Below are 27,847 nucleotides of genomic sequence, written 5' to 3'. Positions count from 1 at the left end.
TCACTACAGTATCACGAGTTACCCATCTGTATCTCCTTTCATCTGCTCCGGCAACAGATTCTTTAGAGGAAGTAATTACTGTGTATTTTCCACTTAAATCATGAATGGGTCAGATTGTCACGGGTGGGTATTTGTTGAGATTAAGTTTCCAATAAACCCTTATTTTTTTCTACGGCCTCTAATGTATACTAGGTCTAAGTCTGTCATCTGCTTTTGACCCACATCAGGAAACTGCCAGTTAAAGAACCCGTGTTACAGTTTGAAATGGCAAGCGTATAGAGAGCTTCTGTCTTTGAATTTTTAGAGTATAATCTGGACCTATAGTTATGAAGGGGACACTAGTTTTGGAAGCTCTGTTTCCTCCTTCATTTCTTAGTTAAGCCTCACTCCATGTCTGTGGGTCATACCCCCTCACCATACTGTACTGGTTAACGATTTCGGCCCATCCCCAATGGAATAGTGATTGATGTGAGCAGACCTGGTCACCTGCAATATCTTTTATACATCCCAGAGAGTCTTTTGCTTCCTTTCTGCTCAGGATAGATCACAAGCCTTCTGAAACTTGTGAAACTATCTGTGTTTGAAACTTCAAGTGCAGGCGAGCTGTGACAGCAGACGTAGCTGTCACTCTTCCATCATTCCGTGACTCTTCCTTAAAGCTTTCTTTTCCATTATAAATTTAAAAAAATAACATTTGTGCTTTATTTAATAATCCTTCCAAATAATCTGTCACCAAAATTGAAGGTTGTTGTTGTTGTTAAATGTTGTCAAGTTGGTTCCAACTCATAGCTACCCTGTATAAGGTTCCCAAGAAGCGGCTGGTGGGTTTGAATTGCCAATCTTGTGGTTCACAGCCCAATGCTGATCCTAAATGCCACACCAGGTGTCCAGATTGAAGGTAGCTTGACATAAATTCTTTTACCTGTAAATCAGTAGATATTGGAACAGGAATAGATACAGATCAATTTAGTTTAAAAGTAGTCTTGAGGTGGTCTGTTTCTCTTAAAAGGAAGAATCAGTAGTGTCTGCAAGTATTACCTAACAAATACCAGGATAGCTGTCAACTTGGCTTTTTTTCATTTTGATAACATAATCTAGCTTCCCCATTAGAATGAAGTAAACAGTGTGGTGGTCTATGTTCAGGTGTGGTTTTTTTCTTGGGTTTGCTATGCCTGTAAACATTCCCTAAGTCTTTTAACCATGCTTAACTCAATTGGCTTGAAAAGACATCTAGTTTCATTTGGCATGGAATGCTGGCCTGGTATTATCCTCTTTCTTTCAGGACCTAAAATAAGGACCATGCTCACATATACATCACAAGCAGACTCTGCTGTTTCTGTTAACCTAAAAGAGTGGCTTTTTAAAAAGGAGTATGCAGTTATCTTGTCACAGTAATAAATGTGAGGCAGTATTTCCTTCTGTTGTTTATAGAGGAGCTTTGAGTTGAAACGGACTCAGTAGCAAGCACCTAACAACAACAATGTCTTGTCAATAAAAATGAAACCCATTAATGTATCAGCTGTACATTAAACCTCATCTCTAGATGCAGATTATAAAATTATCACAATAAAAACTGAATAGTGCTTTCCTCATGTTAGTCATGTTGTGGCTTTCGGTTTTCCTTAGAAAGTCAAATTCGTTTGCCCAGAGTAATAAGAGGCAAGGCTAGAATCAGAATTCAGGTCTTTTAACTGGTCATCTTTACCTACTTATTTAAAATAATGATGGTAATAATCATTAAACTAAAGACAATCGAGAAGAACCACAGTGGCTAACAGTAATCATGCATTTGCCACGTTCATGCTTATTCTCTGTGAAAGTTTGAATCGCAGCCAGGAAAGGAATTTTAACTCTAGTCAGAAACAGGTAATCCAAATATATCTATTCATTTACCTTGAGTGTTTCTAGCTGCTCATTCATTACTCAGTTCATTAATTTACTTTTAAAGATCTTAATGTCATTAATTGGGTCATTTAAGAAATGTCATGAATAGGTTTTTAAGTGCTGTAAAATGATGGCAATAAAAAGTGGAAATGAGGTTAATATTGATAGAATTTTTTTTTTTTCCAGTTTAAAAAAATGCATTTATTTTAAATGCATTTTCGGTTATAAGAATACTGAGAACTGATTCTTACTATCACAAATGGAATAGGTATTTAGATTAGTCACTTTCATTTAAAATACACCTTCTATATTTTAAAAGCTAATATTCGGGGATTTAAATATCTATTATTTGTATTTAAAATAAAATCATCAACTTCTAAAGATGTATTAGACCACAATTCTTTTTTAGATTATTTGAATTATGCTGTAAAAGTTCAATAATGGACTATACTGAAACCTCAAGTGAATTTTAAATAAATAAAAATAAACATAGTCTGAGAAATGTTAAAAAGCAGTAAAGCTTTTTAACATAAAACATAAAAGCAGTACTTAATAGTATGTTGAAGTAATACATTTTTTCAGTGTTCTTTGTTATATAGTGGAGTGTATTTCTTGAACAAGAAAATCTTAGATTAAAGAACATTAAAGCAAATTATTCCCCTTCTATCCTCATGCTTAAATAATATGTTACATGCAAAACTATTATTTCTTAAAATGAGTATTTTGTTATAAATAAGAAATTGATTTTATTTATACTCATTTTTGAATTTTTTTATACTAAATCATTGCAAAGACTGTCAACCTTCTAACCGTAGTATTAGTGTTATTTTTTTCTAACCATGCATGATTCATTTGACCCCACAGTAGCTGTAGCTTGCTTGCCTTGTTTTTTCCCTGAAATTAAAAAAAAAAAAAAAAGAAAAAAGTGAATAGAGACCCAAATGAACATCTGCTCTATTTAGTAAGACCTCAGAACAACTGAAGTCCTAGTAAATTGTTACCGTTTAATGATTTCACACATGAACTTTGGAGATATATACCTAGATGACTTCTCTGAACTTTCTATGTTGAATGTGCACTGTTGTTAAACTACTTGTTTTTTCCTTGCCTGCTCTTTTTAAGAAATCAATTAGGAAAAATGGGAAACAAGGGGTAGGCAAAACATTGCAGTGCAGTGTTCTTTTCCATCTGTCTGGGAATATTTCAGCCAAAAGTTTATTTTGGGAAAAAAAAGAGAAAAATCCTTACATATCTGCTCTCACACACATGCCCGCATACACACACACTTAAAAAAAACACACAAATACTTTGGCTGCAAATTATTCTGCAGTGTTGTTGGTGTGTCATTGCCTATGGTGTCTGTTCTCATGTATAATGCTACCCCCAACCCATGCATGTGTTTGCAGATCCTCATCTGTGTGCTTGTTCATGTACTAGCTCGTCTTCCTCCTGGTTCAAGTTAAATTTAATCAAGACAACAAGAATTTATGGGTATAACTGTTAGCTGAAAAGCCCTTGTTCACTTCCCAGTATTCCTTTCAAACTACATCTTCTGCTGCAGTGTCTCAGTGGGATAAAGTGTTCAGTGATCTCCTGTATGTTGCCTGGCTGTCCATATGCCCTAGATGGTTCTTGGAACATGATTTAATATTGTCTCATCTTAGTTTCTCTGCACTGGCAATGGAAGCATTTTGTATGACTCACCTCCTTCTTTGAGAGGAGCTGAATAGTCTTCACTCTGTTTGCCAAATGACCAGAAATAAAGACATCACAGTCCTTACTTCCCCCACACCTCACTTTCTGGTAGGAAAAAGAAAAGTAAAAAATAGCAACGTCTAATGGAACTACATATAAACCAATGATGAAACGCTGCTATAAAACTACAGGACAACTTATAATCAGTATTGTTCTAAGGTAGCTGAAATGGGTCAGTTTTTTCTTTTGTCTTTTAACTGACAGTATACCCATAATTCTTGATTATTGTTACTGTTTTATTTTTTCTTTTGATTTTTTTTCCTGCAAAATGAATTGCCGAGCCATTGCTGACTACACTATCTATATTGCTCTTAACTGTTGTCTTAACTATATTCTTTAAAAATGTAATGTTGAAGGCTCATAATATTGAAGATGACTCCAGGATGAACCCCGAGTTTGCAGACAGAATAAAGCAACTTGATAAAGAAGCATCCTACTACCGTGATGAGTGTGGCAAAGCGCAAGCAGAAGTTGACCGACTGCTGGAAATCCTCAAGGAAGTGGAGAATGAAAAGAATGACAAGGACAAGAAGATTGCAGAACTCGAAAGGTAAATTTTACAGCTGTGTTGTGTGTTGTCAAGAACAAGTTAACAGTGATTGGATGTCCATCTGAGATCACATTGCATTCGGAAAGCTTATTAGTATTTCAAGTCTGAAGCTAGTTACATACAGAATAAAAACAGAAAAAAAAAACCGGTCTGTTCAGGATGATGATGTGTTCATGTGGTCTGTTTGGAGTGCAGTAGACTCACCATATCTACCTCTTCCGTTTTTAAGAAAAGTCTCAAATGATGCCAGTGATCTAGCATTCGGACCAGCAAAGCGTATAAGAAATTGGACTTTGACTACTACCTAAAGTTTCAGTTCTTTCAGACTTAAGGCAAACATTTGATGGGTTAGGTCTGTCTGTGCAAAGAATATGGAAGAATATACATATAATTAGAAATTTTCCATCCAAAGTAAAGAAGGGAACTCGTATCCTTAGGATATCTTTTGACACACCATAGTAAATCCATCTTTTAAGAAGTCCTTATAGCATTTGATAAATAAATATGCTTGAATAAGGGTTAAGGTAGATTTACCTGAAATAGTACTCTTTGTCTAAAAAGAAAGAGGGTTACATTAGAGTTGTAGAATTTTTAGATTTCCAAATAAATCAAGTCCATATTATGTTTATGGATTTTATGGGTTCTAAAAATATACTTTCTATCAATGCCTTTTCCTAGACTTGATACCAGGAAAGACTTTCTGAACCATCTTACATACTCTAGACCCCTGAGGATTTCTTATTGGTTCAGCAATAAGGCAGAATTTACCTTTTCTAGATTTAGTCCATGTGGAAGAAATCAGCAGATTTTGAATGAATTATTGAACGCTTGCTAGCTCTGGTCAAGACATAGCACTGTGAGGCCATAGACATTAAGACACATGTAGAAGAGCTCACAGATCTTAGGAAAAGATCATGGTTTTTAGCAACAGAAAGTCCTTGGTTCAAATTCTGCCTTTGCTTTATGCAAGCTTCATGGCCTGGAATCCTTTTTGAAAGTGAATCTGTAACAATCTATTAAAATGTGACATGGTTTGCAAACACCAAATCTTAGTGGAAAGTGATGGTTATATTATTATGAATTATTGAATGTTAAAGTGAGTAAATTATCAATTGGTGCCTATTAAACTGATAGATTAATTCTCAATAAAATGTCAACGCCATTTTTAAGTATTGTGTTTAACATGCTCAGACCTCAAATCTGTTGCTGTTTTTAGTTGCCATCGAGTTGGTTCTGACGTGTAGGGACCCTGTGCACAACAGAATGACACCCTGCCTGGTCCTGTGCCAACCCCTCAATTGTTATATTTGAGTCCATTGCTGCTCTCACTGTGTCAGTCCATCTCATTGAGGGTCTTCCTCCTTTTTACTGATCCTCCATTAATAAACATAATAAAGTTATCAGGAGGGACCAGCACTTCTTCAGGGAGTCCCTCCTGATAACAGATCCAAAGTACTAGAGATGAAGTCTCACCATACTGTTTTTTAAGGAACATTAAATCTGTACTTCTTCCAAAACAAATTTATTTGTTCTTCAGGTAGTCCATGGTATGTGCAACATTTCTTCTCCAATACCGTAATTCAAATGCATGGATTGTTCTTTAAAATCAGTCAGTATCCCCTTTTTAAAAACTTTTCATTAGTTTAATGATTGTTGTTGTAAAGTGCTATTGAGTCAATTTTGACTCAAGGAGACCCTTTGTAGGACTTCTGAGGAATTGGTAGGGGTTTGAATTGTTGAATGGTTGTCAGTCTCATGCTTATCCTTTAATGCCATACCAGTCTCCATGTGTATTCAAAACTTTTTTTGATGGTAATCAGATTTTTATCAGTGATGAATTTTAGCAATTAAGTCAAAGATTGTTTTTCCAAGATAGTTACACAATTAAAAAGTTTAAAGGACTCTTATTAATTTTAAAATGTGGGAATATTTTTCAGTCTACAGATCCTTAAAAGCTAATAACATCGCTAATTTTAGATGTATCTATGTGGGTATTTTTGAACTATGTTTCAGGGATAAAATTTTTCCAAAAAAGCTAGTTTAGGATCACAGGGCAGATAAATTTTATTGATGAGAGAAGTAAGACCCAGAGCAATTGAATGAGCTTCTTGGGATTGGATCAATGGTCAAAAAGAGATAAAACTGTAATGAATGTTTTCTGGCTCTGGGACCGTTACTCTGAGCAGCAGTAAACTACTGTATATGGAGACTTCAAGATAATAACAGTGTTCACATTAACAATAGTACTTATGATCATAATAATAAACCAAGCAGAACAAACCATTTGCTATCAGATTCAGACTCAAGGTTACCCCAAGTGTATTAGACTAGAACTGTGTTCCGAGTGCTTTCAGTGACTACGTTTCCACAAGAAGATTGCTCACTAGGCCTCTCTTCTGTTGCCTTCGAGTGGATTTGAACTACCAACCTTTTGATTATCAGCTGAGCACTTAACGGCACCACACAGGCTTTCCATTTTCATAATAAAAATAGGTTGTGTATGATCTGTACTCCCTGTGTGTCACATGCCTTGCTAAGCCCTTGGCCTATAATACTGTTAACTTCTGGTCTTAGCCACACATTTGTTACACGGAACCTATCATTATCCCCAGAGTCCTGGTGTGGCGTTTAGGATAAACACTGGACTGCAAGGTTGGTTTGAATCACAAGGTCAGTGGTTCAAACTACCAGCTGCTCCTTGGAAATCCTATACAGGGTCACTAAGTTGGAATGGACTCCACGGCATTTAGCAACAAATCATTATCCTCAGTTTATCAATGAGAAAACTATGATATTACTTTCTCAAGGTCACAGAGCTGATAGGAGTCAAAGTCAAGATTTGAACCCAAGTCTGACAGCTGAGCCTGCCTGTTGTGTAGATGGGCTGCTGAGGAAGAAGCAGACCCAATAGCATTAAGCAGTCATGTTGCCTGCAGAGATCCCTCACTGAGCTGGCTGCGCTGCAGACTGCAGAGACTTGCTTCATCTCCATTCCCTCTCTGGAGGGGAAGTAATGATCTCCATATTCAGAGAATAATTTCTCTCATTCTACCAGCTCCCTAGATCAGCTAATTGAAAATTAGGATCGCCTCCTATAAACATTTGCATATAAATAGCATAATTGTCTACTGGGACAAACTGGCCTTAGCTGGACCCTCTTGCAATTAATCATCCAGAAGATTCACATTTTTATTTCTTCAATGTGGAATGCATTAAAACAACAGCGATTTTACAGGCATTTATCTTTATGTACTTTCTGCACATTTTCTTTATCTCTGCCTCTGCTGTTCCTTAAAGCTGATGCCTCCCAGGCACTGTAATTCATAAAACGTGCGGTGGATCTTGGCTCGATCCAATTTGCTGTCTGCTGACTCTGAGGTCCAGCAGGCGAACACAGTCTGGGTAATGTCTGAGGCCCAAACCAAGCCCAGGTCCAGAGCAGACAGGGGTGGAGATCAAGAGGGGACGTTTACTGGGTAAAGGACAACTCAGCCTTGGCCTGTGCTTTGAAAGCATTAGAATCTGCTGGCTGCGTGTGCCTTCTGACCCTATCTTCTTCCTTGAATTGTCAGGCAGTGGTTTTTCAAATTGGGCAATATTTCCATTTGCTGGCATCAACTACAAGATTCATAATGTTGGGAACTAAAGATTTCTTAGCAATGTGACATATATCTCCATTTTAGAGTCATGGAGGAGTGTTTGCAGTTAAGCTGGTGATTTTGAAAACCAAGATTGAACCTGAAATAAATTTGTGGTCTCTGGTCTGTAACGTGACCTACCAGATTGAAAAGTCCTCTTTTTTAACCAGCTAGTGTTCTAGCTGGTGTAGCGCTGTGGGCTAATGCGTCAGACTGCAAAGTCAGTTTGAACTGCAAGGTCAATGGTTCAAGCTTACCAACTACTCCTTGGAAACCCTATACAGGGTCGGAATTGACTCAACGGCACTTAACAACAACAAGTTTTCTAAAATAATCCAGACTGCCAGTCATATAAAACAAAAGGTACAGGGTTAGGACAATCCAGACTGCATTGACACTGGTCTACTTTTTTCTTTCAGGGCTTTACTTTGTGTGTGTGTGAATAGTTGGAATGGTGGACAACTTTCTATTCTTTTAATTTCCCCCATTTAATTCTCTCCACAATGAATACATCCCAAAATAATGCATGGCTGGCACTTACATGGATGCATTTACCTCTTAAATTCCACGTGAATGATATTTTTCATCAGCAATTAAAGATTTTGTTTTTCAGTGTGCATGTCTCCCCAGTGTGGTCCCCATGTGCAGTTCTGCCTATAAACTCCTTCACCTGATGCTGAAGACCCAGCTGGGAGCTTCTGCCTTGGACCTAAGGGGTTCTCTGGGGGAGTGGGGTGTGGCCACAGGTGCTCGGTGGTCCTTGAGCACGCATCTGAGTTCAAATCAAACTAATGTCTTTAATTGATTACCAATGCTGGATATCATATATAATATACAGCCAAGTAGACAAATAACAACATTTGCTAATGCTTGATGTTAAATACCAGTGGTGTTTCATGCTTGCTAAATATACATTGGAATAGTAATCTTAGTCCAATCTGTAGCAATGAAATAGTCAAAGCAGTGAGGTCTATATATACTTCTGTGTCAGAGCCTATCACTGTCTCTGAGTTTTATTTAGTATTTAGGAATTAACACTTTGGTAGAGATTAATAGCATCTGTTAGGCAGTGTTGCCTGGCACTCGATTATGGTGTTGGAGAAGAATCATGGAAGTTCCAAGGAATCAGTCAGATGACCTTATGGGCAATTATCTTAAACACATTAGAAGTTCTGCCAGTCTTTATCTAAGGTACAAAGAATGCCCACATAGAGCCCTCAAATTGTGTAGTGGAGGGTTGTATCCATAAGATGTAATGTCAGAATAGAAAACAAGGTAATACCACTTAATTATCTGAATCAAGGACCCATGCCACCAGATATTTCCACACTGTGGCCCTTTAGATGCCCCAAAGTGCCTTGTCTCAAACTTAGAAGCTGAGAAATAAATTCTTACTTTCCCTTCTGATTTTTTTCACTAGTATGCTGATATCATTTCATTGATACCTTTTCAGGACTTCTTCCAAAATGTAAACCTAGGGTTTTGTTTTGTTTTTTTTTATTTGTTTTTGTTTTTAATTCCGATTCTGTATTCCAGAAGCTTCATGGTACATGGGAGAAATCTGATACCAGTTTTATTTGCTTTAATATAAACTATTCTTGCTAAGTAATTTCTACTTGTGTTTGTTAAGGTAGCTGAAGGGATGTCTTCACAAATGACAGATGGTTTTACATCACTCCTAGAAACTTTCTGATGAAAGTCATGGCGTCAGCGACCTCTTTGGGAATATGGTGAAAACTAGAGACATTTGAGAAAAACCACCAAACATTAAATATTTGCTGGCTATTCCAGTTTTGTTGTTTTTGATAAGTGCAGGAGAGTTGGTATAGGGTTTCTGAGGAGCTACTGGTGAGTTTGAACCGCTGACCTCAAAGCTTTCTAAAACTTGGCTGCGGACCACAGATGAATAAGTTCTGATCCAGAAAATTTTGAAAGGGCAGCTTTGGTCAGTTGCTGTAGAGCCTTCTCCATGGCCATGGTCTGACCCAGTTCAGTTTGGATCGGTGTTGTGCTCATCATCACTCTGCCTGGCATTCAGATTCGAGGGATTATCAGATCAACCCTTCAACTCTGTGTTTAACTTGGAATTTTCTTCTAGATTTTTATCATTATTGTCAACACAGTTTTCATTGGAAGTGTCATAATTTAAGCTTCCACCACAAGTCTGTCAGTTTGTCGTACTGTGATGGCATGTGAGTTGCTGTGATTCTGGAAGCGATGCCACCGGTATGTTAAATACCAGCAGGGTCACCTATGGTGGACAGGTTTCAGATGAGCTGCCAGACAAAGACCCACTAGGAAGAAGGAGTGACGAAGGTCACTATGAGTGGGTACCAACTCGATGGCGCCTAACAACAACAGCAATTTAAGCTTGATTCTGACAGTTTGCTTTGTGTTTCCTTCCTGTGTGAAATGCTTAAAACAACATCTTAATAGCATGGCTTGTCTAGGTACCACTTAGTAGATAGGTGGTAAAGATATTTGTCTAGCCACTTGATTTCTTTTTTCCCAAAGGAGTTTTTATAATTTAGCACACTGAATGAGTGTGTACTGCACCACATGTACCTCTGTGGCAGTCTCTCTGTGATGGTCAAGACTTTCCTGTCTTTATTTTATTGACATATTGAGTCTTTCATTTCTCTATTGATTTGATTTATTTCTTTTTGCATGGCATTACAGACTTTATTGTGTAGATTGAGTGGAAGTACATGGTAGGGTTTTTTTTTTTTTTTATGTATATGTATATGAGTTATCAAGTATCTGGATATTGTCAGTGATGAAGGTGAAGCCTAATTTCCACAACTGAAAACAATTGCCCTCAACTCTGGAAGTAATTCTTTCTTAGCTCTGGAGGCTGATAGAGTAATGACACCTCCCCAAAGTTCCTCTCCTCTCCCTTCCCACTCCTCCCCAACCCCCGCACCCATACCCCATCCCACCCCACAGTATATTTGGTCATCATTGGGTACTGTACTCTCTGAGTGTCTAAAATGGAAAAATTTGAACCAAAAGCCAAATTGCTCAGCTCCTTTTGATTTTTAGGAATGTAGGAAAAAGAACTCATAGGATGTCACCATCCAACTTCCTAGTTCAGGTAAAATCTATTGGACATCAGTACTTACTGCCAGATCTGATGTCTTAATACTTCCCATTGTGATTTACTAAATAATAGCATCTGATATGCACAAAGATAGTGGCTTTCTCTATAAATAATCTTTGAGCAAAGGTCAAATTCTGCCATTGGACTGCCAGAACTCACCTGTGGGTCACATCAGTGCTTGCTTCGATACTGTGTACAAGAGCAGATACCGGGTTCTTATGTATAATATTTAATGCAGCAGCTTACAGTGTGTACCCAGGGGTTTTTGGTGGGTGATAGCAGATAAAAGTTTGCTTTAGTGTCCTTTATGTGGTTATAAAACCTGCTAATATAACATCTGTTGGCTGTATGTTTCAAACTAATGCGTTTCCTTCCTTTTATTCTCTTTTGCTATTCCTTTTCCTTTCTGCTTATCCTCCAAATTGCTGCTTTCACCCTTGCTCCAATCAGCTTGGCTCTCAGGTCAGTACTTTCAGTTTTTCTTCTAACTGCCTTTCCCTCCAAAACCCACTTTATTGTTTAACAAACACATTTCAGAAATGATTTTCCTCTCTCCTCCACATCTGCCCCTCCCCCATTTCATGCCATGCCTAAGGATGGTTTGTTTTACAAATAGACGGTATGGGGTGTGTGAGGACAATAAAAACAAAGAAGATGAAAGTAAATCACTATTGGACAGTTTGATGCATTCTCCTCTTGGATTATAAAATCAGAATAAGAAAAAAATCATGTGAGTTCCTTAGTTCATTTTGGCTGAGAAGTTCAGAAAACTGACTGGAAGATGATAAAACATAGAACTGTGGGGAAAGAAACAAAATTCAGTATGCTAAATTTAACCCAGGAGAACAGAAATTCTGCTCATGACACAGCAAGTTGAAAGCTGAATTTAACTGCACAAACTGCTCAGCCTTTTTGCATAATAAATCACTACGTTTTGAAAGATTTATAATACTTTTTGTAAAGTCATTTTTGAAAATTATCAGTGTGTTAGTAACATATTGTACACACATGTTATTTCCTGTCATTGTTTTGGTTTTAACTTTTTAACTTCAGTTTTATTAGCCATAAGACATACTTTAATTACCTAGGGCATTAATGTATGAAGCCAAATGTAAAACTAGATGCAAAGTTGACTATATACACCCGATATTAAGAAATGAAATGGACGTTGTGTTTGCAAATGCATCCTAGTCTTGGTCCCAGTAAGGTAGGAGGCCCTAGCCAATAGTTTATTCTCCTTAAGTCAAGGAAAGGAGCCCTGGTGGCTTAGTGGGTTAAATGTTGAGCTGCTAATCCCAAGGTCAGCAGTTCAAATCCACCAGATATTCCATCGAAGGAATATGAGACTTTCTGCTGCCATAAAAATATATAGTCTTAAAAACCCAAGGGAGCAGTTCTCCTCTGTCTTAAAGGATCATTGTAAGTCAAAATTGACTCAACAGTAGTGGGCAAGTCATGGAAGACTTCTTTTTCCAATAATGTATACACATTTCTAGTGAGTTCTCCTATCTATCATCCAATCAATGGGTTTTCTTAAAGATGACCATCATATATAATTTGGGGCTACCTAGAGTTTAATAAGAAGTCTCCAATTATATTGGTAGCCAATGTAGTGGCTCTTTTTGAGAGATATTATGCTGTTTTCTTCTCTTTATTGGGCTATCCATGGTCTGTATCCCTTTATTCAATCCACTTCCCATCATTCAAGCCAGTGGAGCAATACAATTATGTCAGTATCACATAATTCCAAAAGGAGACCTCCTATGCACACATAGATTTTTGTTTCCTGGCCATTCCCACCACCCATAACTCCTTGTATTGTTAATTACCACTGAGTCAGTTTCAACTTTTGGCAGCTCCATTATGTGCAATGTAGAGCTGCTCTATAGGACTTTCAAGGTTGTGGCTTTTGGAAGCAGATTATCAGGTCTGTCTTCCATGGCACTTCTGGGTGGGTTCAAACTGCTAACCTTTTGGTTAGCATTCAAGCATGTAACCATTTGTGCCACCCAGGGGCTCATCTGTGGCTCATAGTCCTTGAAAATGAGACTCCTTTTGCTGTCCCCACATATCACGCAAGAGATTCCTCAGATACTGTCTTGAACTTAATCACTCTGAAGGAAGACCTTGTTCTCAGTAATCTCTCCATCAGAAGTCTAATCAGAGATTTAAAGCATGGTCCTATGAAAATGTTCTCAGCAAAGTCAACTGTCAACTTGTGGAATGGACTATATCTGGTATACCTATGTGCAGAAACACAGACATTCTAATTGTGTGTGGGGTCACCTTGGCCATAAAGAATCCAAACCTTTCCTCCAAATTTTGAATCCTCTCAATTTAGTTGAAGCTTGAAGCTTTTCCCTTTGCCTGTCTTGTTTTGTTTTTATTCTCCTATTGTTTTCCTTCTCTACCCCTACCCTTGATATTAATGCTTTTGAGACTAGGATTCTCTTTCCCACACACCACAGGCTTCCTGCCTGGACTTTCAGTTGTCAGCCCACAGGTCTTCCTGCTGAGTCTTCTATGTGCAATTGGGAGGTTGCTGGGTTTTTTCCTATTCCATAGTGAATAAACTTGAACTCTGATTCTCAGGAGACATGGTGCAAGATATAGGTTGACAGAAGTTATGGGGAACAAGGGGCTTTCCAAACAAGTGGAAAGGCACACTGGTTGCTTTTGGTAACATGCAAATGCCAAATCTGGTTGGGGTGAATGTAGGAGTCAAATTAAGACTGGAATCCCTCCACAATCATTAAACCTGTCACCTCAAATGAAACCTATGGAGAAAATGGTGCCGTCCTGGTGAAGAGCCTCTGATTTTATTTTTAGTGTAGGAGGAACTGGGCAGACTTGCTTTCCTGGGGGTAAAAAACAATCCCTTCTGAGTCCTGAAAGCTTTTCTGCATTTTGACAAGTTTCCAGAATTAACTATGCTACTTTCCAACCACTTCCAGGTTTACCAGTTAAAATGAAATAAATGTAACAATTGAATGAAGAATCTCTGCCATTCTATATGTGGCTCATAGTTGAGATATTTGTGTATGTGTTTGTGTGTTGCATACATGCACTTATATATACACACATGGTGTATATACATATATGTATCTATTTACCTATATCTGTTGTTGTTGTGATGTGCCGTGTAGTGGGTTTTGGCTCATAGTGACCCTGTACATGGTTTCCAAATATTTGTATAATTGAATAATCATTCCTGGTCTTTCTTACCATAAAAGTTTTGTCATCTGCCAGGGACCTCACTGACTCCCAGTCTGATGTTTGAAAATTTCCCTGAAACTTCAGTGTTTTCTACTACATGCTGTGGACTTCAAGGAAAGTTCTCCCCTCCAATTATTTTTTTGCTTGGCTATGTTTCCATTTCAAATTCTGTGTAGAAGCTCATGCTTAAATTCAGGTGTTGTTGTTGTTGTTAAGTGACTTTGAATCAGCTCTGACTCATAGCTACCCGTTAGAGGGTTGAAGCTATGCATCTTCTTGGAAGCAAAAAGCTGTATTTTTCTCTTGCAGAGTGGCTGGTAGACTCGAACTGCCAACCTTGTGGTTTGCAGTCTAGTTCCCCCACTCCAGTAAACTATACTTTTGTTGCGAACCTCTTCACACATGTACCAGTGGGGAGCTGGAGAAGTCTTACATTATTATACTGGACTAGGGATGAGAGGCAGGGGATTGTGAGAAATGTGTTCATTTCTAGAAGCCATTCAGGAGATTAGTTTGTAATTTATAACAGATGAGAATCTCTAGATGAAGTTGGATAGCAATTAACTCCTCCCTCCACAAAAGAGTCCTGAAAAATTGGTACATTGCTGTCTGAAAGGTTGATGGTTCAAACCCATCCAGCTGCTTTGGTAGAAGGAGCATCTGGCAATCTGGTCCTATAAAAGTCACAACCTGGGAAACCCTATGAGGCAGTTCTGTTCTGTCACATGGGTTTGCTTTGAGTGGAACATTTGCTCAGTGTCATCCAGTAAGAGCAACAACAGCAAAGTATGTTTTTGGATTCAGTTAAAAATCCTCCCTCCCAAAATCCACCCAGTTAAACCGAATGGTCTGGATCGCTCCCTGGCTTTCACAGCCTTTCACTTTCTCTGGGTGGTATGTCAGTGTAGCCTCCTTGTTCTGCCTCAATGTCCCCCCTTGGAGAGAAAGGAGCCACCTGTTGAACAGGTCATCTGGGATCCTGCCTGCACGTGGGTATCGCATGTTCACTACCAAAGCTGGTTGGGATGGGCTCTATGCATTTCCTGGACAAGGAGGCTCAGGCTGAAGGCTGGCGCCTGGCAGCAGGCGTGAGCTCATTGTTACAGTCACTTCAAACACTTCCACCAAAATAATAAACTCTTTGTGAAGTTTCCCCAAAACTGAGCAGTGCACTCTCAATCCCTCATTCCTCTCACAGAAGATGAAGTCACGCCTCTTGGACCTCAATGGCCTGTTGCCCAAAGAAATAATGGAAAACACATTTCCCTGAGCATCCTCTTGCTGTCCTGCAACTTGGTCTTTATTAAGGATGATTCTTGGCCCTATTGTCCCAATAAGGACAGAGTGAGCCCCTACGGCATGTGAGGCTGGGCATGACATGCTGGTCAGCATTTCCAAAGAATAGCTGTTGAAAAACAACCAATCCATTAAAAAAAATGCTGCATATTACATTTTGCTTTTTATATTCATGATATACCCTGAAAATAACAAAATGATAAGTGTATAGGTAGCAGTAATGCAACTAATCATTCACTTAAATACCATCGCTGAATGAATCACTTTTTAGGTAGTACAGTGAAACCCGAGAAAGGCAGAATCGGTGTAAGGTAGAAACCTGCCAGAGAAGAACTAAGGTATTTTCCACTAAAATGAGATAAAAAGTGGTTTAGACTGCATCCTGTTGTGGATGATGCTCACGAGACCTGGGAAAGCAAGGCGTCTCATCGAGTTCCATCTCTCACTGGCGTTGCTTTATTGCCGTGGCAACTATATGAGGTGGGAACTTTCACTTCCATTTTAGAGAAGGAAATGTAAGCTCACAAAAGTTTAATATTTGACTTAAGTTCATAGAGCTACTATTTCCTCTCCCCGACCAAAGTCAATCTTTTTTGATTTCTAAGTCGAAGTTTTACTCTTTCAGTACCTTTAGCCTTGTGTAGACTCTAAGAAGGCAGGAAATCTCTGTGATTATGTTCAACCCATGAACTTCCAAATATGGTTACCTATGGGTGTATTCCATGGAGAGCTTTAGGGAGATACTTTCTCTCACACCAGCTCTATAGCAGCCCTTTCCCTTCATTCTACTGTTGGCACCTCCCTCTGTCATTCTTCCAGGGCCAGCTCCAATGTCACCTAGTCCACAGAGCCTTTTCTGAGCCCATAGGCAGAGCATTTTCTCTCTCCCTTGATCTCCTCAGTGCTTTATTTGAACCTTCCCCTTACTTGGGTCATAACCTGCCTCTTGCTAGGGCACAAAGTCCGTGTGTCCTGTCTTTGGGAGCACAATGCCGTCCCCAGTTGTTTGTGACAGTGCCCGACACACTGCAGAGATGTATATGCTCTGGGATATTAAATAAATAGCAATGCAAGAAGGCTCCTTCCATTGGCTTTTTATCACCTAGCCTTATGGAGAACCTGGGGTATAGGTATACCATTTCTCTCTGAAGTCTGGGTTGACTGCATTGGATGCCAGATCTAGCTCTTGACCGGGAGTCTTAAGAAAAGATACCAGTGAGTTACTTTTAAGGTGGATGCTTGAAAGTTCAAGAAAAATGAAGTTTCTGGCAGAAGGAGCAGGGAAAAGATCTTTCTCTGAACTTCTCTCACTCCTTTGCTCTCTTTTCATTTTTTCTTCCTCACGCCCTCATTTCTTCTGTTCTTCCCTCCCTCTCTTTTACCTTCTTTCTTTTACTCTTTCCTCTTCCCTCCCTCCTTCTCTGACTGTTCTCCATGCCAGGAACTGTATTGGGCCTTGGGGATATAGTAGTAAAACAGACCTGAACCCTCCCTTCACCTAATTCAAAGACCAGCACTTCCTATAAGGAAGGATTTGGCCACTAAGATTTGTCCCATTTATACTAATAACTGGAAAAGCTGGGTTTTCAGGTGTTTGTTTTTGTGTTATTTCCCCCCCCCCTTTTTTCCTTTTCCTTGTTGGGGTTGAAGGGGTTATCCACAGGTCAGAAAACCATTTCCCTCTTTAAAGCTGCTGTATACTTACGCTGACATTTCTGGTGAAGTGTCAGAAAATTTTATGCCCAAGCAGAACTGGTAGTAAGCCAGAAATTGACTGATTTTGCTTTGGGTGCAAATATTTTATTGGAGATGGAAAAAAGTTGTTTTCCCTGATTTACAGCCCTTGCAAACATAAAGTGGGTTCTATATTTGGAAATGGTTTAGAACGTTTGAGATGTAGCCAGGGGCTGGTGCTTGTATCTTCCCAACCCCAACCTCGGTAGAGGTGCTTGTCATGGCTAATGTTTTGCTGAGCCAGCTCCAACTGGTACAACTAGGACTTTATGTACCATTATTATTTATACTTATTAGCTTTTGCTGGAGTTGCTTCTCTGATATTCTCTCTATGGCCTCTAGAATGGTGAAGAAAGTTGCAGGAACACAGCTTACACTGTAGTTGAAATGTGAGGGGGGATTCAAAAAGTTCATAGAAAAACCCCCATTATCTTTTAATGCCATTTTTCCACAAACTTTTTAAAGCCCCTCATATTTTATAGTGCAGTATATTTCTGAGGTTCTCTGATGATGAGCAAACCATTGTTGTTGTTGTTGTTAAGTGCCATCGAGTCGGGTCCGACCCATAGCGACCCTGTACAGGGTTTCCGAGGGTGTAAATCTTTACGGGAGTAGAAAGCCTCATCTTTCTCCCGCGGAGCGGCTGGTAGTTTCGAACCGCTGAGCTTACGGTTCGCAGCCCGATTCGTAACCACTACGCTACCAGAGCTCCTTGAGCAAACCATTATCACCTTGGAAATGTGTTTAAAATAATAGGAGCAGCACCACCAGTCACAACAACAATCCTCGGGTTAGGTAAATCTAGTAAATCCTGGCTGGATGTTGTATTGAAGGAGTGAACTATTCATTTGTTTGCTTTGTTTTCCCCTTCCACACTTTCTTTTCCCTGTTTCTGCCCTCCTCCTTACTCTCACTTGCTACTACCATATGGATGAATATCAGCAAATAGTAAATCTCTCAATATAGGTTAGCATTTTTTTGTAAATGCTGAGAAGGGTAAGACATTTTTTAGAAAATAGTTTCTCAGTATTATTATAAATCACTTTCTAGAAAAATAATACCTTATTTCCTTTATATAGCTTTTCTTATGAAATGTGAATTCTATCACTTCATTACCCTCAATACCAGCTTAAGTTGTAGGGAAATGTAAGTATCCAGTACTGGGATTTTCTTTTACATTGTAGAAAGGTAGGTGGAGTTTCCACACTGTACTATGTTAAGTCAGTTCAAAGCTTTCATTTTGGAGATAGCCTAGTTTTAAATGAGGGGTTACTCTATTTTTCTTCCTCTTTTTTTTAAAATGATGAAAATATATTATTTTATCTAACAAAGCCTTAGAAAATTTTCTTCGTTGGTAACTGTGATACTGTTAAGATTTGCTGCTCTTTTTGAGATACTTCTAGATGAGTTTGAACCACTTGTCTTTCAGTTCATTAACTGAGTGCTTAACCATTCATACCACCCAAAACTACTAGACCAGCTAGTTGCCTTCTAGTTATTGCTGGTACATATCAACCCCATGTGTGCCAGAGTCTAGCTACAATCTATAAGGTTTTCATGGGTGTGACCTTGCCCTTTCCTTTTTTTTTTTAAGCTTTCATTGTGAATTGAGTGATAGTTTACATGGGAGAACATTGGTTTTGCACTCATCCTCTGTGATATTTCATTTCATTGTAATGATTATAATCCCCTCAATGCATCATCATTCAACAGAAATTTACTTCTGTTCCCTCTGTTTTTTGTTTGTTTGTTGTGTTTTTGACATACACAAAACACTCAGGAATATATAATCATTTAAACAACCAAACGGTACATGCTGCAAGCCTGCCGCCTGGCCAACAGCACATAGCCTTTCTCTTTTCATGAGTCTAGAGTCCTCAGCTGCTCTATCTCTCCATGTCCTCATTTCTGCCTCCATCTCCGGTGTCACTGCTTCTCTGGCTAGGGTCCCACATTCCTGGCATGCTCTTCTCCCTTGAGAGCCGTAGGGTCCTCTCTTCCTGGAATGTGAAATTTACTACTCCTCCCTTTGTGTTATAAAACTTCTACCTTTACAGTTATGGCAATTGAATTTAGTCATGATAACAATTACTCACTACTGAATCATAAGAATTTTATCCCAATCTCCTTTCACCAGACCTGTGTAGTCAAGATGAAAACTATTCAGTGGGGATTCTACTTTTCCCACATACTCTTGAAATGAAACTGCCTTGTGAAAACTTGTAAGCCTGACACTTTGTGCCTTTATAATCCCCCATTTTAGGTAACCTATATCTAAATTACCTATCAACCCTGCATACTGAGGGGATAGATTTGATCCTTAATGTGAAGACTCCTTCCCTCTCAGTTGGTATTTAGAGCTACTACATCCAAAATTATAGGTCAAAGTCATCAAATTGTAACAATTTACTCTTGGTTCTTTTATCAGATTTCTTTATCTTCCTATAGTCAAGTTCTGGTCATCAAGTCATGGAAGCTAGGTCAAATGGGTACTATCTGCAAGATTTGGGCATTCTTGTGCATCTCTCCTCGCTTCATATCAGCTGGATGCTTCACTCTCAGCTCTAGCCCTCCATGGCTAGTTTACTGTCCGTGGACTCAGGAATTCCCACGTCTCTCCAAACTTCATACCAACCAGCCCTTCCTTTTCTCTCTCATCTCTAGGTTGACAAGAGTCTGTGGAATGTGGTCAAGCTCAGCCCATGTTTTCATTACTCATTTCTCCCACTGCCACTCACATGTAGACCAATGCAATCACCAGCCAGCTTACATGCCTGCTTATGTGTTCCCTTTGAGTTGCAGTTTTTGAAGGGGTTTGTCCTGAATGGACTTGATTGCTTGCTTTGATGGTTCCCTTTGCCCTTTCCTTTCATAAGCAGATTGCCAGAGTGAGATTGGAAAGGAAAGCAGATTTCTCCATGTAGAGACTCTGTTGTTGTTGTTAAGTACCAGCGAGTCATTTCTGACCCATAGCGACTCTGTATAGTGTTTCCAAGGAGCAGCTGGTGAGCTTGAACCACCAACCTTGCAGTTCAAATCAGTTTCAGTCTGGCGCGTTAACCCACAGCGCCACACCAGGCTCCTGTTTATTCAGCACAAGAGCAAGGAGACTGAAGTTTTCACTCAGCTTGGGGCATTGACTTTCTCTTTCAGTTTAAAAAATGTATATTGGCTAACATTGTTAGTATAAGCACTATTCATATTGTTATAACCAGAGCTGTGTGCAAAATAATTTCATCTTTACTATCAGTTTTTCAATGGGAGCTGAAAAGAATATGAAATTAACTCTCCCAGTATTTTGTTGGAATGAACTCTTTCCTGTGAGACCCCACACACAGTTTTCAAAAGGACACAGTGGAGAACATAAGCAACTTTGGAGACACTTAAAAATGGAATAGGGGCAGAATTTTCTACAGCAAATCCCTTGGCAAAATTTTATTTGAGGTCTGGAGAAAATCGCCTTCTAAAGTTTGGAGAACATAACCACCACCTTTCTCATAAAGGAACATGAAGTAATGGAATCATCTCTCACTGGCCTTTGGTGGTGGTCAACTGGAATATTCCTCTAGATTGATAGTGCTCGAGGCAATGTGTGAGCTGAAGTGTAAGAGAGTGGTTTTAAATTTAACTTCAGAGTCCTCTGCTATTTAATCATATGTCAGTTTGATGGTTCTAAGGACAGCATGATATGTGGCTCACAGATAATTACCGTGGAGAGAACAATGTTGGTTATAATAATGAATAGCCAGAGAATCTTCTGATAACCTGCGATGAATGGGCCTTGGTGAGAAACACTCAGTGGGTAATTGGCAGATAGTTGTCCTATCACCTTGTTGAGTGTGATTGCTCTCCTTCCACCTAAGCACACACTGCAGGGCCTTTTAGGGATTCCTGAACAGATAAACAAGCACTGCTCTGGGATTCCAGGGGCAGCATCTAGCCCAGATCTGCTGTTACCTCATGCTTACAGTACTATCTTCTCCAAGATTGCTCAAACTGTTATTTGTTGTCAGAGTACTAAGTTAGAAAATGAAATGATCCTTATCTTAAGAATCAGCAGTGACACCTTAATTAGGGTGCTTCACTCAGTGTCTTTAAGTCCTTGGTGTCTTTGAGATGGAGACAGGGACAGCTCATCCCTCCTGGGCTATGGTCTGACACGCCCTGAGTATATAGAATTAGTGATGGCTGTGATTAGTGATGACTATGATTAGTGATTGTTATGTTGCAGTTACCAGTGAGGTTTTCAAGCCAAAAACAAGGAGCGAGAGTAGGGATTCATACAAGAGAGAAGTCGATGCTGAGCCTGTCAAGCAAAGTGGATTCCATTGCTCTTCTAGTTGTAAAACACTCAGTTGCTGGAATAGAGTGTAGGCATTTTCCTCCTTAGATACTTAGAGATTTCAAGGGAAAGGATGGAAATAACAGCATTCTTTTGACTACATTCTTTTTTTTTTTAATCTGACAGACAAGAATTAAACATAGAAAATTTATTTTATTGTTATTGAAATGAAATATACAAGCACTAGGTGGTTCAAACTCACCAGCTGCTCCTCAGAAACCCCATACAGGGTCACTATATGAGTCAGAACCCACTAAAAGTCACTTAACAACAATAGCAACAACACATTATATATATTTTAATATGTTATAAATGAGAAGAGGGCAAATAAAAAAGGATTGTTACTAGTGTGCCAGTTCATATATGCACGGGTTTTTTTTCTAAACAAAACCTGTTTAGACATGTGTTTGCAATCAGTGGATGGTGGTAGACAAGTTCTTTTAAGTAATACTCTTGTCTTAGTCTTGTAGAGGTCCTGGTTTGGTGCTGTAGGATAAGCATTGGATTGTTAACCACAAATCGGTGGTTCAAAGCTGCCATCTGTTCCTTGGGAACCCTGTACAGTATTGCTGTAAGTGGAAACTGACTCTATGGCTCTTACTAACAGCAAAGTCTCATTGGGGTGCCTTCTGAAAAAGGTCCAAACATAACAGTAGCTTCCAAAGGGATCTGCTGGGTGAGTTAAATTCAAGGCAGAGAAATTACTCAGAATGTTCTAGGGACTGTTTGTTGTTGTTGTCTGTTCCAAAGGGGTAATCTTGATAGATTTTCTCAAGAACATGGGGCAATTATGATGCTTACTAGAGAAAATTTTTAAATAAAATATAAAATTGCATTGATAAGAAAAAGGACAGGAGAGTTACACTGAGGAATCCCCCCTCCCCCATCACAGCAATGAACCTGTTCATTCTTTGATGGTAGCCAGAGCTGTCCTATAAGAATTTCACTGGGAAACCTTACCCATTCACCCTGCAATACTGATTTTACTCCTCTGGGCTCCTGTTTCTTCCCCAAACTCAACACGATTTATGCCCTGTACAGTACTGAAAATAGTTGCTTGTACATCAAGAGAGCAGAATTTTTCAGGAAAAGATCAGAGCGATGGAAACACCATCTTCGGAAGTGTTTAGATCTAGATGGAAGATATGTCAAGAAACAATAGCTTCATATTTTTACTATTTTTGCTTAATTAGGGTTTTTAGGATTTTGTAGCTTTTGTTTTTACTTACCTGCATATATTATATGTAATTTGTTGTTGTTGTTGTTAAATGCCATTGAGTTAGTTCCAACTCCTAGCAAACCTTTGTAGACTTTCCAAGGAGCAGCTGGTAGGTTTGAACCACTGGCCTTGCAGCTTAAACTAACCTTGCAGTCTAGCACATTATCCTCATGGCTGTCCTGTGTGTGCAGAGGAGAACTGATCCATGGGATTTTCAAGGCTGTGGTCTTTTGGAACCAGATTGCCAAGTCTGTCTTCCAAGGCTTCTCTTGTGAATTTAAATTTTCAGCCTTTTGCCTAGTAGCCAAGCACTGAGCTATTTGGGAGTCCATAGTATACATATATACACAAATATATGAAGATTGTTCTTAATCACATGTTCATCTTAATAGGGACTTAGCTTGAACTTGATAGCCAAGATTCATCTAATACCTTTCTATATCCATGTGTTATTGTTTAGTGCCCTTAGGTCAGTTCTGATTCATTCATAGTGACCCTGTATAGGGTTTTCAAGGAGCAATGTTTGTACGTGAACTGCTGACCTTGCAGTTCAAACTGACCTTGTGGTCCAGTGCTTATCCTACAGCACCTTGGTTTAGAGGATGGCCCAAGTACCCAAGTTTGCTCATTCATTTATTTGCTTCATTCATTCATGTACTTATGTTGTTAAGTGCCATTAAGTCAATTCTGATGCCTAGTGACCCAGCATAGGATTTTCACAGAGTTGTTGGTGAGTCTAAACTTCAGTCCTTGTGGTTCAAACCGATCTTGTGGTCCTAAGGTTATCCTACAGCGCCACCCCAGGACACCATGTGACGTACTCATAGTCATCCAATAGTAATGGCCGTGGGTCTGCTCTGTACTCAGCTGTGTGCTGGAATTAGGATTATGAAGAGACTCCTAGAAACAACCCATTAGTAGAACAGATCCAGGGTTTATAGTAGGGGATTTATGCAAGGTGTATCATGCAGCGAACACTTCTTCACCTTCATATTTTTATAAAATAAAATATCCTTGAGAACATTTCATATCTGTACAGAAAGGTGTTTCTCACCCCTTTTTACCTCTGCATACATCTTTGTTAGGTTATGTGATGTTTAAATGTCATTTCCTCTATTTGTCCTTCGCTGATGCTAGCGTAGCCGAGGTTACGTTTGTCTTCAACCTTCAAGCAGTTTTCCTCTAGAACATGAAGCACACACTCCCGATTGCTTGTTCAATGTCTTTCAATCTAGAGGGAAATTTTCACCTGGAAAGGACCTGTCCCATAATCCCGGTGCCGGTAAAATAATAGGCAGTTAATCAATATTTTTACAATGAATTTTAAAAGTGAATTGTAAAGAACTGAAGTATATGAAGGTATAATTTGTGAGTAATCAGAAGCTGATGGAAAAGCATATAGAGTGGAATGTGAACTACTGAGGCAATGACAAAGAGAAACCAATTCAATGGAGTAGTGTGGCACTGTGGGTTAATGTGCCAGACTGCAAAGCCATTTATTTGAACTGCAAGGTCAGTGGTTCAAACTCACCAGCTGCTCCTCGGAAACCCTATACAGGGTTGCTGTGGGTCGGAATTGACTCAACAGCACTTAACAAAAACAACAATGACAGGATAAAAAAATCTGTCTTTACAGTCATCTTGGACCCTGTCTTGGGTTCCCTAAAGAAACAGAGGTGGTATTGATATATATTTGTATATGATATGAAAGGACTTCCTACAGTTCTTAGAAAAATAGAACTAAAAGATAATGACATTTTTCATATGCTTTTTGAACCCACTTCATATACATAAATAGAGAGACAGAAATTGTTTTACTTTGAGGGTCTGGGTCCTACAATTGTAGGGACTGGAAAGTCCAAAATCCATGGGTCAGATGACAGGATAGAGATTTCTACTGACTTATAGGATTATATTATTGCTAAATTCATCATCTTGGTTCCAACCTATAGCGACCCTGTTTAGGGTTTCTGAGGAGTGGCTAGTGGGCTTGAACTGCTGACTTTGCAATTCAAACTGACCTTGCAGTCCAGCACATTAACCCACAGCACCACACTAGGAATCCAACACATGCAAAACTTTTAAGTCAGGCATTAGGATGGCAACTCCTGAAGGCTTGTGTCTGAAGATCTGTAGGTGAGTCAATGGGAAAAGTATAGAGGGAGCAAATTCTGTCAAACTATCTCTTTTTAGTCTGAAGACAGATCATACCCTAAAGAATTCCCCTTTCTACTTTCTGATTACATTAGATTACAGTATGGAAGATGATTACATTAGATTACATTGCATTATGTTGCATTACATTATGGAATAGTAGCTAGTCTAGTGTTTGGAAAAACCACTTGAAACCATAGCCTAGCTAAATTTATACATAAAATTAACAATCATGGACCCCGTATGGTGTTTCACTACAGCCAAGGAATATTTTTCCTTATCTTTTTTTATTCTCGGGAAGCTTAATTTTTCAGTATTTCCTGGAAAATATGAGGAAGCTTCAAAAGATTGAAAAATTACATTGCCTTTAATTCCATTTTTCCATAAACTTTTTGAAGCTCCCTCATATGGCAGGAGCTAAGACCAAAGAGGTTTGAGTGAGGCTGTGTTTCCAGTGCCTTGGTGTATTGTTGAATTCTGTTGGCTAGGATTTTGTTGAGAAGATTTGCATCTATGTTTTTGAGGAATTTTGTAGTTGTTAGGTGCCTTCGAGTCAGTACTGACTCATAGCAACCTTATGCATAGCAGAACGAAACACTGCCAGATCCTGGGCCAACCTCACTGTCATTGCCACGCTTGAGCCCATTGATGCTGCCACTTTGCCAGTCCATCTCACTGGGGGTTTTCCTTTTTTTCTCTAAACCCTTTACCTTACCAAACGTGATATCCATCTCCAGCGACTGGTCCTTCCTGACAATATGTATAGTCTATAATTTTCTTTCTTAGTAATGTTCTTCCCTGGTTTTAGTATGAGAGTTATGCTTGCTTCATAGAATGTATTAGGAAGTTTCTACCATCCTCTTCTACCTTCTGGAATAATTTGAGTAGAATTTGTGACAGCTCTTCCCTGAATATTGGTTAAGCTCACCAGAGAAGCCATCTGAACCTGGGCTTTTTTTGGTTGGTAGTTTTTTGATGACTTTATGAATTCCTTCTTTTGTTATGGATCTGTTCAAGTTTTCTACTTCACTCTGTGTAAGTTTAGGTAGGTCGTGTTTTTCTAAAAACGTATCCATCTCTTCTAAGTTTTTTAATTTGTTGGAGTACATCTCTTGATAGTATTCTGTTAATATCCTTTTTATTTCCTTTGGTTCTGTTGTGACATCAACTATGTGGTTTATTATGTGTATTGTGTCTTCTCCCTCTTTTCTTTTGTTATGTTTGCCAATGATTTGTCAATTTTATTAATCCTTTCGAAGAACCAGCTTCTTGTCCTGTAGTTTTTCTCATTTATTTCTGCTCTAATCTGTATTATTTCCTTTTCTGTTGATTGTAACTTTACTTTGCTGATCTGTTTCTAGTTGTTGGACATGTTGTGTTAATGTGTGGATTTTAGTTCTTTCTTCTTTTTGGATAAGTACATTTATTGCAATAAATTGTCCTCTCAGTACTGCTTTTGCCTTGTGCCAAAGATTTTGGTATTTTGTGTTTTTGTTCTCATTTGTTTCTAGGAATTTCTTGAATTTGTGTTTTATTCCTTATACTACTCAGTAGCTTTTCAGCAGGGTGTTAATTAGTTTCCATGTATTTGGCTTTTTTCATTAGTTTTTCCTATTGTTGATTTCTAATTTTATAGCATTGTGGTCTGAGAAGATGCTTTGTAGTACTTTGATATTTGTAAATTTATGGAGGCTTGTTTTGTGGCCAAAGAAGTGGTGTATTCTGGAGAATGTTCCATGTGCACTGGAAAAAAGGGTGTATTGTGCTACACATCTGTGAGGTCAAGTAGGCTGCTTGTGTCTTTGTCAAGTTTATTTCTGGTTGTTCTAGCTTTTCTCAAAAGTGGTAGTATTAAAGTCTCCTACTATTATTGTAGAATTATCTCTGTTTTCAAATCTATTAGAGTTTGCTTTATATATTTTGAAGCTATTTCATTGGGAGCATAGATATTTATTATGGTTATGTCATCTTGTTCAATTGACCCTTTAGCCATGAGATAATAGACATCTTTATCTATTATGCTGGGGTTTTGCTTTAAAGTTTATTTGATCAGAGATTAGTATTGTCCTCCTGCTCATTTTTTATTGCAATTAGCCTGGAATATTGTTTTTCATCCTTTAACTTTTAGTCTGTTTTTGTCTTTATGTGTAACATGTGTCTCTCGCAGACAGCATATTCTGCCATTTTTCCATCTCTTAACTGGTGCATTTAATCTGTTGAAATTCAGCATAATTATAGATAGGTATGAATTAATTGCTGTCATTATGTTTATTTGTTGTTGTTGTTGTTGTTTGTGTGGTGCTGCTGGTTTGTTTGTCTTGAATGCTTTCCTGTGCTGAGCTCATGTTTTTTGTTTACTTTCTTGTCAGTTTCTTCATAGTTTTAATGATTCAACTTTTTTCTTTGATTTTCATTTTCTTGGTATGTTGTGAAGTATTAATTTTCTTTGAGGTTACCTTATATTCTATTAATTTTTTCCTCTATTTAAAACAGTCTGTTTTATCATGTAAGCTACCTGGCCGCCTCACCATGTGAATCTCTGTTACTACATTTTTGTTTTTCACATTGTGATTCTTTTGATCAGAGTGACCTCTCAGATCCTCTGAAACTGCTCTTATAGTTTAGTTCTGTTCTGGACTCTTCCATTTGTTAATTGACTTCTGGGTGGTGCTAATACATATGTCAGTCTCTGGTTGTTGTCTGTTTTTGTTAGTTCTCAGTCCAAAGAACTCCTGTTAGGATATTTTGAAGTGTGGAGTTGGCTTTGGCAAAATCCCTTAGCTTCTGTTTATCCTGAAATGCTTTTATTATGCCATCAAATTTGATTGACAGGTTTGCTGGGTGGACGATTCTTGGTTGACAGGTTTTTTTTGGCTGAGAGATCAGAGCTTAATCTGATTTGGTTGACTTTGTAAGTAATGCTTCTCTTTTCCCTAGCTGCTTTCAGGAGTCTCTCCTT

At 38.6% G+C, this 27,847-nt stretch overlaps 1 protein-coding gene across 1 annotated transcript in view; it reads left to right on the top strand.

Annotated features, from left to right (window-relative positions):
* ERC2 (ELKS/RAB6-interacting/CAST family member 2) overlaps positions 1-27,847 on the top strand; it is a 1,669,968-nt gene that overhangs the window by 831,970 nt on the left and 810,151 nt on the right. Inside the window, exons 11-12 of the mRNA XM_006862059.1 lie at positions 3,996-4,189; positions 11,378-11,389. Coding sequence (XP_006862121.1) covers positions 3,996-4,189; positions 11,378-11,389 — 206 coding nt within the window. The remainder of the gene's footprint in view (positions 1-3,995; positions 4,190-11,377; positions 11,390-27,847) is intronic.

This window comes from Chrysochloris asiatica, unplaced genomic scaffold, assembly GCF_000296735.1.
Source record: "Chrysochloris asiatica unplaced genomic scaffold, ChrAsi1.0 scaffold00046, whole genome shotgun sequence".
NCBI classification, from domain to species: domain Eukaryota; kingdom Metazoa; phylum Chordata; class Mammalia; order Afrosoricida; family Chrysochloridae; genus Chrysochloris; species Chrysochloris asiatica.
The sequence above is the reverse complement of the archived record's forward strand: the minus strand, read 5'-3'. Positions and strand labels throughout refer to the sequence as shown.